Source organism: Mustela erminea, chromosome 16, assembly GCF_009829155.1.
Source record: "Mustela erminea isolate mMusErm1 chromosome 16, mMusErm1.Pri, whole genome shotgun sequence".
Lineage (NCBI taxonomy): Eukaryota > Metazoa > Chordata > Mammalia > Carnivora > Mustelidae > Mustela > Mustela erminea.
Genome location: NC_045629.1, coordinates 84370742 through 84382955, shown reverse-complemented (window position 1 = coordinate 84382955; position 12214 = coordinate 84370742). Strand labels below are relative to the sequence as shown.

The following is a 12214-nucleotide window of genomic DNA, read 5'->3' as shown; positions in this document are numbered from 1 at the left end:
CCGGCCCCTGCGCTCCGGCGGTGTCAGCGCGGCGTGTCGCCTGCGTAGAGCTGCGCGTGTCGGCGCCGCGGCCGGAGCTCGGGGGCGGGGGCGGGGCCTGTCGGGGCGCGGGCTTCCCGCCCTGGGGAGCGCCCGGCCGACCGCCCCTGGGGCCACGGCCTGCCGCTGGCCGTGCGGCTCGTCCCGGGGCCGCGGAAGCCCCCGGAGGCAGCGCGCCCCGCGCGCCGGAGCGGGTGTCGCGTTGGGCCCCGCGGGGCGGGGGCGGCTCGGTCGGGAAGTCCCGCGCGCCCGGCCCCACCTGCGGGGGAGGCGCGGGACCCTCGGACGGCTCCGCGGCCTGACAGCGGGCGGCGAGCGACGGGGCAGCGCGCGGAGGCCGGAGAGGGAAGGCCCCGCCGTGCGTCCGCGACAGCGCTTGGCGCGGCTCCGGGCGCGCGAGAAGCCCTCGTGGGGCGGGCGCGCCGGTCCCCGCGCGGTGCGGCTGGCGGTCCCCGCGCAGCCGGGTGCGGCGCCGCGTGTTGGCGCGCGTGGGTCGGCTGCGCCCGCGCGGACGGCTCGCGGCCCTCCTCCTCCAGGAGCGCGCCCCGGTTTCCCGCGTTTGTCCGTGGCGGGTAAGGAGCGCAGGCCCGCGTGCGGCATTCGCGTCCCAGCGGGGCTTCCTCCCGGCCGCGGGCCCGCAGACGCCGTCGAACGCGGGCGCTTAGCCTGCTGCCAGGTTTGCTTCTCGGTGGCCGCTGGTTACGCCGCGGCCGCGGGACGGACGTTTCCCCGCATCTTCACCAGCACTGAGTGTCCGGTTTCGGCCGGTCCGAGGGGCGAAGAGCGGCATCCTGGTTTCTGTTTCCAAGTCAGGGACAGGTCATTTGCCAGCCTGCGGTTGCTGCCAGTCAATACATGTGACAAGTAGTTCTGCCAAATGTATTCTCCCAGGCGAGCCCCGCAGTCCAGCCCTAGAACACCGCGGCCCTCCCCAGGCCGGTGCCTGGGCTCCTCCCGACCGCTCCTGCTGCTGCAAATCCCGTTGCTCACGAGGCCAAACCTCCAATATTCATCAGTCACCCGAACGGATTAACTCCGACTGAAATGCCCTCGCCCCATTCGTCCACTGGGCTGGTGGTCTTTTCCCTTGTGATCTGGTGGACTTTCTTTTCAGCCTGGATACGGATTACTGGCCAGTTACGTATGTTGCGAATGTCTTGCCTTAACCTGCTCACAGACTGACCTGTGCCCCGCACTAACACTCGCGTGCTCAGGCCCGTTTGCCTTTTCCTTTGTGACGTGTGCTCTGTCCTGCCCTCTGCCCCAGGACCCTCATGGTGCTGTCTTTTCTCAGAGAGCCCTAACGTTTTCACTCAACCACCTGGAATTTATTTCTGAATATGATGAGGTGTTGGGGTCTGATTCTTTCCCATACGATGAGCCCGTATCCCCATAAAGAGTTAAACAAGCCACCCTTACACACCGCCTTATCGAAGAGAAGCGTCCCGAAGACTGGTACTGAAGAGAAAACGAGTGTGCAGCCCTAGAGAGTGGAGGCAGGTGTGGGTAAACTAGGACGTGATGGGTGGTGATAGGTAGGGAGTTACAACATGCTTCGCCGTGATACCTGTGGTCCACAGGGGAGGCCTGCGAAGAGCACCCGCCAACCCTACTTCAGACTCAGAGGGGCTCCTGGTTGGCTCACTCGGTGGAGCTCGTGCCTGGATCTCCATTGTGAATTCTAGCTCCACGTTGGAGGTAGAGAGTAAAAAAAAAAAGTCTGAGAAATAGGACGGAGTTGAAACCAACGGGTCAGAGCAAAGCTGGCCTCCCCCAACCTTCAGCGCAGGCCTGGGCTGCACCCGTGCTGGCAGCCGGCCAGTGGGAGGCTGGCAGGAACAGCGCCCACCCAGGGTGGGATCTGCAGATGCCGTGAGGGCTGCCCTGGCTGGGGCCTCCGGAGATGGTACTGGAGGAAATGCATATGCACTTCCAGCCTACAGAAACGCTTGCTGATTGTCTGGTTTCTCTTCTGGGGCATGTCTCCCAGGAAGGACTCTGCGGGTGGTGCCCAGGTGATTGTCACTGTGGGAGGGCCACCTGCCACAGGCTCCTGCGGGAGCTCACACCCTGGGAATAGACAAGCTCAGTGGTGCTTGAGTCTGGCTGCAGAGAGCTGTTGCCATGAGAACTTGGTGCCAGGTGCCAGGCCACCCAGGCAGACCAGCTGTGTGGCCTCTGCTTAGCTGCGGCTGTCTGCTCCCCACCACCCCCGGGTATGCACACCGGACCCCAGGCCCACATCTGGGTTGTGATGACTGTTACACTAGGCCAGTCAGAGCAAGGTTTCTGAAGCAGAACGAAATCTAGCTGGAGTTGGGGAAGGACAGTATTCACAAGGGCTGAGATGCCGGTGCATGGGGACTCACAAGGAACCGTTACAGTCAGCATCGCGAAAGGGCCCTGGGCCCCGAGGAGGCGTTCCTGAACCCCCTCACCCTCAGCACACCAGGGAAAGCTTCCTGGAGGAGGAGGCCTCTTATCGATGCCTCAGGGGAGAGAGGTCGGCCTCTCTGAGAACATGGGCAAGATCTGGGGCGCCTGGGTGACACCGTCGGTGAAGCTTTGCCTTCAGCTCCAGTCATGAACCCAGGATTCTGGGGTGGGGCACCAGGTCGGGCTCCCAGCTCAGCGGGACGGGGGAAATAGGGGATGGGAATTAAGGACTGCGCTCAGCCTGAGAAAAGAAAAAGATGTCAGATCTCCCAAAATTAATCTAAAAGTTTAATGCAATTCCCATCAAAATCTCAAAGAATTTTAGTAGACACAGATAAACTTAAACTAATATGCACAGGATAGGCCCTAGAATAGCTAAAAAATAATAAATCAATAAACAATCAATCTTGAAGAAGGAGAATAAAGTGAGAGGCTCCTTCTACCTGATACTAAGACCTACTGCATTGCTGTTGTCATCGAGCATGTGCGGCACTGGTGGAGGGACGGATACTGAGGTCTGTGGAGCTGGATGCAGAGCCACGTCCAGCTGATTTTGATAAATGTACAGAAGAAATGCACTGGAGTTAATAACGGTGTATCAATACTGGCTCGCCAATTTAAAAAAAGGGGGGGAATAGCCAAACTTGGATTTTTTTGGTTAAAATTTTGGTCAGTTTTATTAACAAGCAACAGCCCCTCTCCAATATCTGCGGGTACTGCACATTCAAGACTGACCTCATTTTCCACGTGAGACCACCGTTTGCTCCCTGAGAATCGTCCAGTGTATGCGTAGCTCGGCAGGGCCTTCCGGCATCCAAATTAAATCTACTTGCTTCAAAGCACTTAGCGTTCCCATCTCGGGTCCAAGGTCGAATGTGATGTGTTTTTCCAAGATGTTTCATCTTTGGGCCGATCCAGAAAATACTGTATTTGATCTTCTAGTTGTCCTAGAGGATGTGATCATGATCAGCACGACTGAAGTCAGGTCTCCCAAGACATGATACATGGCATCAAAAAAACCAAACAAACAAACATGGATTTTTGGCCAAAAATTCTGGCTTGTTCACTTTTCTCCAAGCTTCTCAGCGCCAGGGTCATCTTCTTGCCCTCAATAATATTGTAAATCGGGGCACCTGGGTGGCTCAGTGGGTTAAAGCCTCTGCCTTCGGCTCAGGTCATGGTCTCAGGGTCCTGGGATCAAGCCCTGCATCAGGCTCTCTGCTCAGCGGAGAGCCTGCTTCCTCCTCTCTCTCTCTGCCTGCCGGTCTGCCTACTTGTGATCTCTGTCTGTCAAATAAATAAATAAAAATCTTTAATATAAAAAAAATTGTAAATCGGTGCCTAAAATTGTTTCTTGCTTTATTCCAGTCCTTGCCTTAAGTCAAATGCATGTTTCACCTAGACCCACATATATACAAATTCAAGAGAATATGAGTTAATATTGCAGCATATTCCTCAGCCACTATTGCAAATACTACATTAATTTCTTTGGCACTGCAGATCAAAACAGGAAGAAAAGCAAGAAAATCTGACCGGTAAGGTAATTTTCTGCCTACCGAGTGCCTCTACCACTCACCTTCCCTTGCACAACCCACAGACTTCCAGGCTCCAGACAGAGCCCCTGAAGTGGGAGAAAATACCAGCAAATCACACATCCCGCAAAGGATCTGTATCCAGAATATGTGACAAATTCTCTGAACAAAGAAAAATAATTTTTAAAAAATATTTTATTTATTTATTTGACAGACAGAGATCACAAGTAGTCAGAGGGGCTGGCAGAGAGAGAGGAGGAAACAGCCTCCCCACTGAGCAGAGAGCCCGATGTGGGACTCGATCCCAGGACCCTGGGATTATGACCTGAGCCGAAGGCAGAGGCCTCAACTCACTGAGCCACCCAGGCACCCAGAAAAATAATTTAATTAGAACACAAGAGATCTGAACAGACACATCATCGAAAATATAGGGGCTCCTGGGGGGCTCCGTGGGGAAAAGCCTCTGCCTTCGGCTAAGGTCATAATCTCAGGGTCCTGGGATCGAGTCCCGCTTCAGACTCCCTGCCCCATGGGGAGCCTGCTTCTGCCTGCCGTTCCCCCTGCTTGCGCATGCTCTCTCTTCCTCTCTCTCTCTGACAAATAAATAAAATAAAATAAAAACATGCAAGAGTAATGTTCCAATAAATATGTGATGTTGAGAAAATGAGAAACAAAAATGTTTGTATGACCATGAGGGAGAAAATTCTCACAAAAATGAGCCCAAACGTACACCTGCATCCCAGTGCTTTCTGCATCAATGTCCACAATAGCCAAACTGTGGAAAGAGCCCAGATGTGCACTGACAGATGAATGGATAAGAAGATGTGGTTCATAGAGACAATGGAGTATTACTCAGCCATCAGGGGACCAGGGTGGCTCAGTGGGTTAAGCCTCTGCCTTCTGCTCAGGTCATGATCCCAGGGTCCTGGGGTGGAGTCCCACATCGCGCTCTCTGCTCAGCGGGGAGACAGACTCTCCCTCTCCTGTTCCCTCTGCTCGTGGTCTCTCTCTCTGTCAAATAAATTAATTAAATATTTTTTAAAAGAATGAAATCTTACCATTTGCAATACATGGATGGAACTAGAGGATATGATGTTAAGCGAAATAAGTCAATCAGAGAAAGACAACTGTCCTACGATTTCACTCATATGCAGAATTTAAGAAAGAAAACAGAAGATCACAGGGGAAGGGAGCAAAGTGAAATAAGATGAAATCAGAGAGGGAGACAAACCGTGAGAGGAACTGAACTCTAGGAAGCAAACTGAGGGTTGCCGGAGCGGAGGGACTGGAGACGCGGTGACTGGGTGGTGGGCAGTGCGCAGGGCCCGTGACGAGCGAGCACTGGGGCGGCAGCTCATGCATCTGAACTCTGCGCCTGAAATGAATGATACACCGTGTTAATTCATTGAATTCGAATTAAAAAATAAAAATTTGTATAAAGCCCAGAAGCAATTTTAGTGAAAACGACTTTCTGACCGTTCCCGATGGAAGCATAATGGCAGTTACGCAGAGCTGCACAGAAACGGAGGTTTTCTCTCCACGACCGCCGCCTTCTGAAGCGGGACGGAGGAGACCCTGCAGACGCGCAGGGCGCGGCGCGGGGCGAGGCGTTCGCGTCCCAGCACGAACCTTCGCCGCGGCGGGCGGGTCCGGGCCGCGCTCCCGCAGCGGGCGGGCGGCGGGTGCGACGCGCGGCGCGTCTCCGGGCCCGGCACCGCTTTGGGGTTTACGGGCGATTCCCCGCGCTCCTGCCTCAGCAACGCGCTTTCTCCAAATCGAAGCAAACCCCAAAACGGTAATGACTTAGGAAAGTGTCTACTTTGGCGTTCAGGGTCCCTCGAATGCAAATCACGCGGCACAGTCCGATTCTAACAACGCAGTTAGTAACCGGGGAAACCCTCGCCAGAGAAGGAGGTGGTGCGGGGGAGCGCGGGCAGCCCGGGGAAGAGGCGGCCTCGGGGCCACCCCTCCCCCACCCCCGAGCGCCCAGACGCGGGGCTCCAGTGGTGCCAACGCCCAGCTGCGCGGCGAGCTCAAAGGGGTGTGCCCTCGTCGGGGTGTGCCCTCGGGGTGTGCCCTCGTCGGGGTGTGCCCTCCCGCGGGGCGGTGTCCACACCGGAGCGCAGCGCAGGGCTCGCCCGCGTGAGCAAGGCCGGTTGCCGGGAACTGCTTGCATTTACAGCGAAGGCCCGCGGGTCCAAGGGGACCAGTCACCGGGGGACCCTACGTTCCCGGCAGACCCATCACGGTGGCGGGAGAAGGGCGAGGGACAGGGCAGGGCTTGTCACCCGGGGACCCGAAGGACCCGTCCGGACTGTGCCCTGGCCGTCGTCTTCCCTTCGGCCCCGGCAGCCCGCACCTCAGCCCCTGAGGCCGGCCCACGGACGGCCGCTGTCCCTGGAGCCGCGGACCAGCGCCTGCCGCTCCCCGGTCCTGAGGCTGCGGAGCCTCAGCGTCCCCCACCCTCCGGGGCTGGGACAACGGAGTCTCCGCCCAGCACCCGGCGGCAGCCGCGGCGGGACCCGCCCAGCCCGGGCCGAGCCGCGAGAACTACATTTCCCAGATTGCTGCGCGTCCCCAGACTCCACTTCCCAGCAGCGCCCGGGGCGTCCCCGAGGACTTCATTTCCCAGAGTGCCGAGGGCAAGCCCGTAGGTACCCTCCCGGTCCCGCCCCCTCCACCTGGCAGCCGCACGAGGCTGGAGACTCAAGCCCCTGACGGAAGCCGCTCTCCAGGCGACGGGCAGGTCGCAGGTGAGACGACGCGGGGCTCCGAGGGTCCCCGCACGAAACCCGGCGTGGCGAGCCGGGACCCGGGCCCTGGCTGTTCCGTGACAGCCGGAGAGTCCTGAGGGGTGGCGGGACTCCGAGGGCGTGGAAGGGGACCCCAGGGCATGGGCGTGGCGTGGGAGGAGTCCTCACCAGCTCGCCGGCCTGCTGCTGGACTGCCCGCGCGGCCTGGAGCCGCCGATGTCGGGGCAGTGTCCCCTCCCGGCGATGCTGACCATGGGGCCCTGCAGCCGGGTCAGAGCCATCTTGCAGGGACGCGAGCAGATTTTTGGCCCGAGGATAGAGTACTCAAGGGTGGTGGTGCCCTGAGGCCTGTCCGGTTCTGAGCCGGAAGCCCCACTTGCCCAGGAGGAACTTGGCTGGCAAAGTCTCTCCTGGACCAGCTGGCCGCGAGGGTGGGCATTGAACCGCAAACAGGGCGCTGCCCCTTCCTTGCCTGTGGCATGTGAACTTTGGCTGGGAGTAACCTTCATGGCATGGGCCAGGAGCCCCCAAACCCAAGATCGTCGGCCTAACCACGTGTCCGCTCGAGGTGTGCCGACTGTCCTCTTTCTTGGCGCAGTGTGGGTCTTGGGTTGGGCCTGCAGGGCACAGTCTGGGACCAGGCTCTCTTGGTTGGGTGGCAGCACCAAGGCCTCTGTGCAGATCTCGGGCTCCGTAGGGAATGGGGCTGGGAGGGGGAGACTCAGGCCATCTGGGTCTCTGTGGTCCTCAGCAGGCCCTCTTTTCTCCCTGTGGTCGGAGGGGTGTGGGGTGGTTCTCATCCTGTTCCACTTGCCATGGGGAACCCTGGGCTAGCCCGTGGATGGTTGCTGTGGGATCCAGTGCTAAGGGGAGTGACCCCAAGCAGGGGCATCTCCAGGGAGTGGGGTTCTGTCTGCCTCCCACCATTTGCCTCCACAGGTGCAGTCAACATGAGTGAGCCTGGAGGGTCATTCCGAGTGCTGGTGACAGGGGGATCTGGGCTGGTAGGCAGAGCCATCCAAGAGGTGGTAGCAGATGGAGCTGGACTGCCTGGAGAGGACTGGGTGTTCGTCTCCTCCAAGGACGCGGATCTTACGTGAGTGGACCCATCCCTGGAGCAAAGCCTTCAGAACCAGAGCTCCAGGCCAGCCCTGTCCCTGAGCCTGGTAGCCTCATGTCTGGGTCCTTCCTGCCCGGTGGCTGGCCTGGCTTGGGTGTGTGCAGCTCTGCTTCTCAGCAAACATCCTCAAATCTATTCCTGGAAGCTCACGCCCTCATAAGAGCCAGTGCCTGAACCGGCCACTTTCCTGTTTGGCAGCACCTCCTGCCATCAGCCCTGCCTCCAGCCTCCAGTGCCCCAACCCCAGGGCGCTAGTTCCTTCCCTCAGGCCTCCAGCCTCCAGTGCCCCAACCCCAGGGCGCTAGTTCCTTCCCTCAGGCCTCCAGAGGCCTCCTCAGGCCTCTGATGGCCTGACTCCTCCCAGGGACGCTGCACAGACCCGAGCCCTGTTTGAAAAGGTCCGGCCCACACATGTCATTCACCTTGCGGCAATGGTGGGGGGCCTGTTCCGGAATATCAAATACAACCTGGACTTCTGGGTGAGTGTGAGGGCCCCATGCAGCACTGGGAACTTCTTGGTTAGCTTCCTATGCTTATGTTTTGGCCCCAGGAAGTCCCTGAAGGTCAATCTTGGCCCAGCTGGGTGGGGGCAGTCCCTGTGGAGTCCCCAGTGATCCACATTTGCTTGGCAGGTAGACGGGCAAGCTGGGAGGCCTGTGAGCCCAGTAGGAGAAGTCATGGAGCTGACCGGGGGGCTGGGGGAACCGAGAGAAACCAGTATTTGCTTCTTGACCCTGGTAGGGTTGGTTTCTACCCCTGAGCCCTCTGGGCCTCTAGACCCTCCTGCTCCTGGACTTCTGTGGTCCAGCCGCACTGAACCAGGCCTGCCAAGCCTTCTGGGGTGCAGAGATGTGAGCTGGGCTCTGGGTCTGAGGCATCTGGCCTGGGGGCATGAGGTGTGGTGGAAAGGGCAGGAGGAGAGCAGAGCTCTCTGCCTACAGCCCTGCTCCTGCCAGGCTGTTCCCCTGAGGCTTGACCCCACTAGCTCTGGGCATCTGGTCTTGGTGTGATTCAGCTCTGCATCAGGCAAAGCGATGGCAGAGGCTCGGGTCAGATTCTGCCCAAGGCCCCTGTCATGCCAGAGATCTCCCTGTCTCAGTAGCACTCTTCCTAGAAGCCTGCCTGGGTGCCGTCTCTCCCTCTCCTAAAAGTGGTACAAATGCCCGGTTTCCTCCCAGGATCCAGGGAAAGGGGGGGCGGGGGAGGAGTGGGGCTGGCCCAGGCTTCTCTGCTACGGGTGGTGTGGTTGGGTAGGCTCCTCTGGGGTAAAGGAACGGAGGGACGCCTTCTCCCCATCCCTGCCGCGGACCAGACTGGGCCCGCCCTCAGCATCTGTGTGGGCGCGGGCCGACCCTGAGCTGGGGGTGTGGCCCCGTCCTCCGGCGCCCTCCCAGAGCCCCGGGGCTGGGATAGGGATGGGGAGGATGGAGCAGGTTTGGAGGGGCCGTGGCTTCTGGAAGGTCTATGCTGGGAGGTGATGGCTTGTCCCAGGAAGCGGTTCAGGTGCTGCCCTCGTGGGAGGGACCAGAGTGTGTCCGGCTCTGTCCCGGGAGGGGCAGGTATGGGCTGGAGTCCTGCCTGGAGGGGCTTGAATCTGCCCTGCCCCACCCCACCCCCCCACGGCAGAGGAAAAACGTGCACATCAACGACAACGTCCTGCACTCGGCCTTCGAGGTGGGCGTGCGTAAAGTGGTCTCCTGCCTGTCTACCTGTATCTTCCCGGACAAGACCACCTATCCTATCGACGAGACCATGGTGAGGGGCGGGGCCAGCGGGGGGCGGGACCACCTAGCCTATCGACGAGACCATGGTGAGGGGCGGGGCCAGCGGGGGGCGGGGCCAGTGGGGGCGGGGCCAGGAGAGCCAAGGCTTCCCCTGCTCCCTAGATCCACAATGGGCCGCCGCACAGCAGCAATTTTGGCTACTCCTATGCCAAGAGGATGATCGACGTGCAAAACAGGTCCCTCCGCCCCCGCGCCCGGCCGAGACCCGGCAGGAAAGGGAGGAGGGCCCCGTGGGTTCCCCGGGCAGGGCTCGCACCCTTCACGGCCCTCTTCGCGGGGCTTGGGTTTCTGCATCCAGGAGGCCCGGGCGGGTGCGGTGGGTCGGCGGTCCCAGGGCAAGGGCCGGAGGAGACGTTGGGACTTCGCAGGGCCTACTTCCAGCAGCATGGCTGCACTTTCACCGCTGTCATCCCCACTAACGTCTTCGGGCCCCACGACAACTTCAACATTGAGGACGGCCACGTGCTGCCCGGCCTCATCCACAAGGTGCACCTGGCCAAGAGTGAGTGCCAGCTTGTGGGGCCCCAGGGCCTCAGCTGGGAGGAGGCATGGTGGCTGGCACAGCCCCCCCCAACACCTGCCCCCTCCCTGAATCTGCAGGCAGCGGCTCCGCCCTGACGGTCTGGGGCACCGGGAGGCCACGGAGGCAGTTCATCTACTCACGGGTTGGTGTGGGGTGGCGTCTAGCTCTCCTCCCAAGTGTTTCCTGGCTGTGGGAAGGCCATAGCGTGAGGGAGCCTGGGAAAGGAGCCGGGGTCCAGGTTGCGCAGTCACAGGTGCTCCCTGGGTCCCTGTAGGCACCTGTCCCTCTGGGCGTCGCCAGGTGTAGCACTGAGCTCAGTGAGAGATGTGACTCTCTGTTGGGGGGAGCTGGCTGAGAGCCACCCAAAGGGAGAGACTTCTGGCCCCAGTGGAGCCCAGGCTGTGCCCTCACCGAGCAGAGCACCTAGGAGGGGTGGCCTTTGGGTCCATGTGGCCGTAACTTGTGGCCTTTGACCCTGTGTGACTTCTAGGACCTGGCCCGACTCTTTGTTTGGGTCCTGCGGGAGTACAGTGAGGTGGAGCCCATCATCCTGTCAGGTGCGTCCCCCTCGGCGCCGCTGCCACTGGGGCAGGGCAGAGCCCATGTCCGTCCTGGGAGCAGCTAGGGTTGGGAATAAGTATCGTGGCGGACTGGGTGACAGCGAGGCCAGGCGGAGGAGGCCTGACCTGGCTGTTGGCCCCTGCCCCACCCCCCGCCCCCGCTCCCCCACAGTGGGCGAGGAGGATGAGGTCTCCATCCAGGAGGCAGCTGAAGCTGTGGTGGAGGCCATGGACTTCCATGGGGAGGTCACCGTATCCTTTGGCTCTGACACACCCAAGATGGCTCTTCCCCTGGCAGCTGGAGAGGAGGGGTGGTGCTCTGTCCCCAAGGCTCCCCCGGGAAAGGCAGAAGAGGTTCAAGGGCAGGCTGGGGCAGGATCACCCCTTCTGCTGTGGCCTTGACCAGGCACCTAGTTTGATACAACCAAATCGGATGGGCAGTTTAAGAAGACGGCCAGTAACAGGAAGCTTCGGACCTACCTGCCCAACTTCCGGTTTACACCCTTCAAGCAGGGTGAGCCCCCTGGTCCTCCCACCCATCCCTCGGGACCTCCTGTCCCCTCCTTCCTGGCTTGGGCGTCCCTGCTTCAAGCTGCAGACCCCCTCAGGGTCTGGTGTCCAAACCCTTGTTGGGGAGGCAGGACACAGAAGGGGTAACTGCCTGTGTCGCCGGGGCCTCTGGCCTCCCCCCGTCCTCCAGCGGAGATCAGTGCAGGCCCAGCCCTCACCTGCCTCCACCTGTCTCCTGCCCACTTCTGCAGCTGTGAAGGAGACCTGCGCCTGGTTCACCCAGAACTATGAGCAGGCCCGGAAATGAAGCGTGGCGTGCGGGTAGGCGCCGGTTGCCGCCGAGGCCTCGGAGACAGACCCTGCGGGAGTGGAGGGCACTGCCTGGCAATCTGGGCCCACCTTCTAGTCCTCTGCCAGGGCGGCTCCGGGAAGCTGTGCAGTGGGGCTGCCGCTCATGTCTGTCCTCAGGGAAACCAAGGGCTGGCCAGGCCCGGCACCTTGCTCCCCGACACCAGTCCTGGGGTCCTGAGTGTGTCCCCTCCTAATCCTGCTCTCCCACTCCCTGGGAGGTAATAAAGTCCATTTTCCCAGGCCTGGTCCCAGCAGCTCTCTGCCACCCCCTCCCAGCCTGAGCCAGACTAACCCCAGGCTAACCATTCATCTCCTGACCGCTCAGCCTGCTGGGCCAAGGCGGCTGACTGTCCCTGGAGTAGTAGGGCAGCAGCGGCTGGCAAAGCAGGTGTGCAGGTGAGAAGCAGGCCAGCTGCAGCGGGGAGGCGGTGGCTGGTCAGCTGGTGGGGATGCAGGGTAGGGTACCTGTAGCAGTCCCGGCGGGTGCCGTGGCCACAGCTTAGTCTTTCCATGGATGTCCTGTGCAGGCCTACCTGTCAGTGCTGGGACTTTGCGGGACAAAGCTGCTACCGGATTTGGACAGGCTGAGTAGGCATGTGGATGGAT

General features: G+C 60.4%; 1 protein-coding gene and 2 long non-coding RNA genes across 7 annotated transcripts; 1 reads left to right on the top strand and 2 right to left on the bottom strand.

Annotated features, from left to right (window-relative positions):
* Positions 1–2742: 2742 nt before the first annotated feature.
* On the bottom strand, positions 2743–4898 carry LOC116574745. Of its 2 annotated transcripts, XR_004279468.1 has the most exons (4): positions 4860–4898; positions 4052–4169; positions 3211–3422; positions 2743–3022 (listed from the first exon to the last, which is right to left on the bottom strand). It is a non-coding gene; the product is annotated as an uncharacterized LOC116574745 (long non-coding RNA). The 2 variants fall into 2 exon arrangements; XR_004279467.1 differs by lacking the exons at positions 4052–4169; positions 4860–4898 and having other exon boundaries at positions 3211–3669.
* Positions 4899–4975: 77 nt separating this feature from the next.
* On the bottom strand, positions 4976–6577 carry LOC116574746. Its single transcript, XR_004279469.1, has 3 exons — positions 5484–6577; positions 5239–5382; positions 4976–5016 (listed from the first exon to the last, which is right to left on the bottom strand). It is a non-coding gene; the product is annotated as an uncharacterized LOC116574746 (long non-coding RNA).
* Positions 6578–6637: 60 nt separating this feature from the next.
* Positions 6638–11849, top strand: TSTA3 (tissue specific transplantation antigen P35B). 4 transcript variants are annotated; one of them, XM_032315516.1, is made up of 11 exons: positions 6638–6760; positions 7700–7856; positions 8245–8359; positions 9507–9635; positions 9767–9840; positions 10033–10166; positions 10265–10329; positions 10678–10744; positions 10920–10999; positions 11162–11261; positions 11509–11849. In XM_032315516.1, the coding sequence occupies exons 2-11, from the start codon at positions 7711–7713 to the stop codon at positions 11562–11564; spliced, it is 966 nt and encodes a 321-aa protein (XP_032171407.1). In that variant the 5' UTR covers positions 6638–6760; positions 7700–7710; the 3' UTR covers positions 11565–11849. The 4 variants fall into 4 exon arrangements, with proteins under 4 accessions (XP_032171407.1, XP_032171409.1, XP_032171406.1 ...); XM_032315515.1 differs by lacking the exon at positions 6638–6760 and adding an exon at positions 6778–7328; XM_032315518.1 differs by lacking the exons at positions 6638–6760; positions 10920–10999; positions 11509–11849 and adding an exon at positions 6775–7328 and having other exon boundaries at positions 11154–11264.
* Positions 11850–12214: the final 365 nt, after the last annotated feature.

What these genes read in the sequence shown, in the direction of transcription:
- TSTA3 (XM_032315515.1), top strand. Translation starts at nt 7,268, where the DNA reads ATGGCATGGGCCAGGAGCCCCCAAACCCAAGATCGTCGGCCTAACCAC. An exon ending in TAACCACGTGTCCGCTCGAG is followed by an intron (nt 7,329 to 7,699) that starts GTGTGCCGACTG and finishes TTGCCTCCACAG; the next exon opens with GTGCAGTCAACATGAGTGAG. An exon ending in ATCCTATCGACGAGACCATG is followed by an intron (nt 9,636 to 9,766) that starts GTGAGGGGCGGG and finishes CCTGCTCCCTAG; the next exon opens with ATCCACAATGGGCCGCCGCA.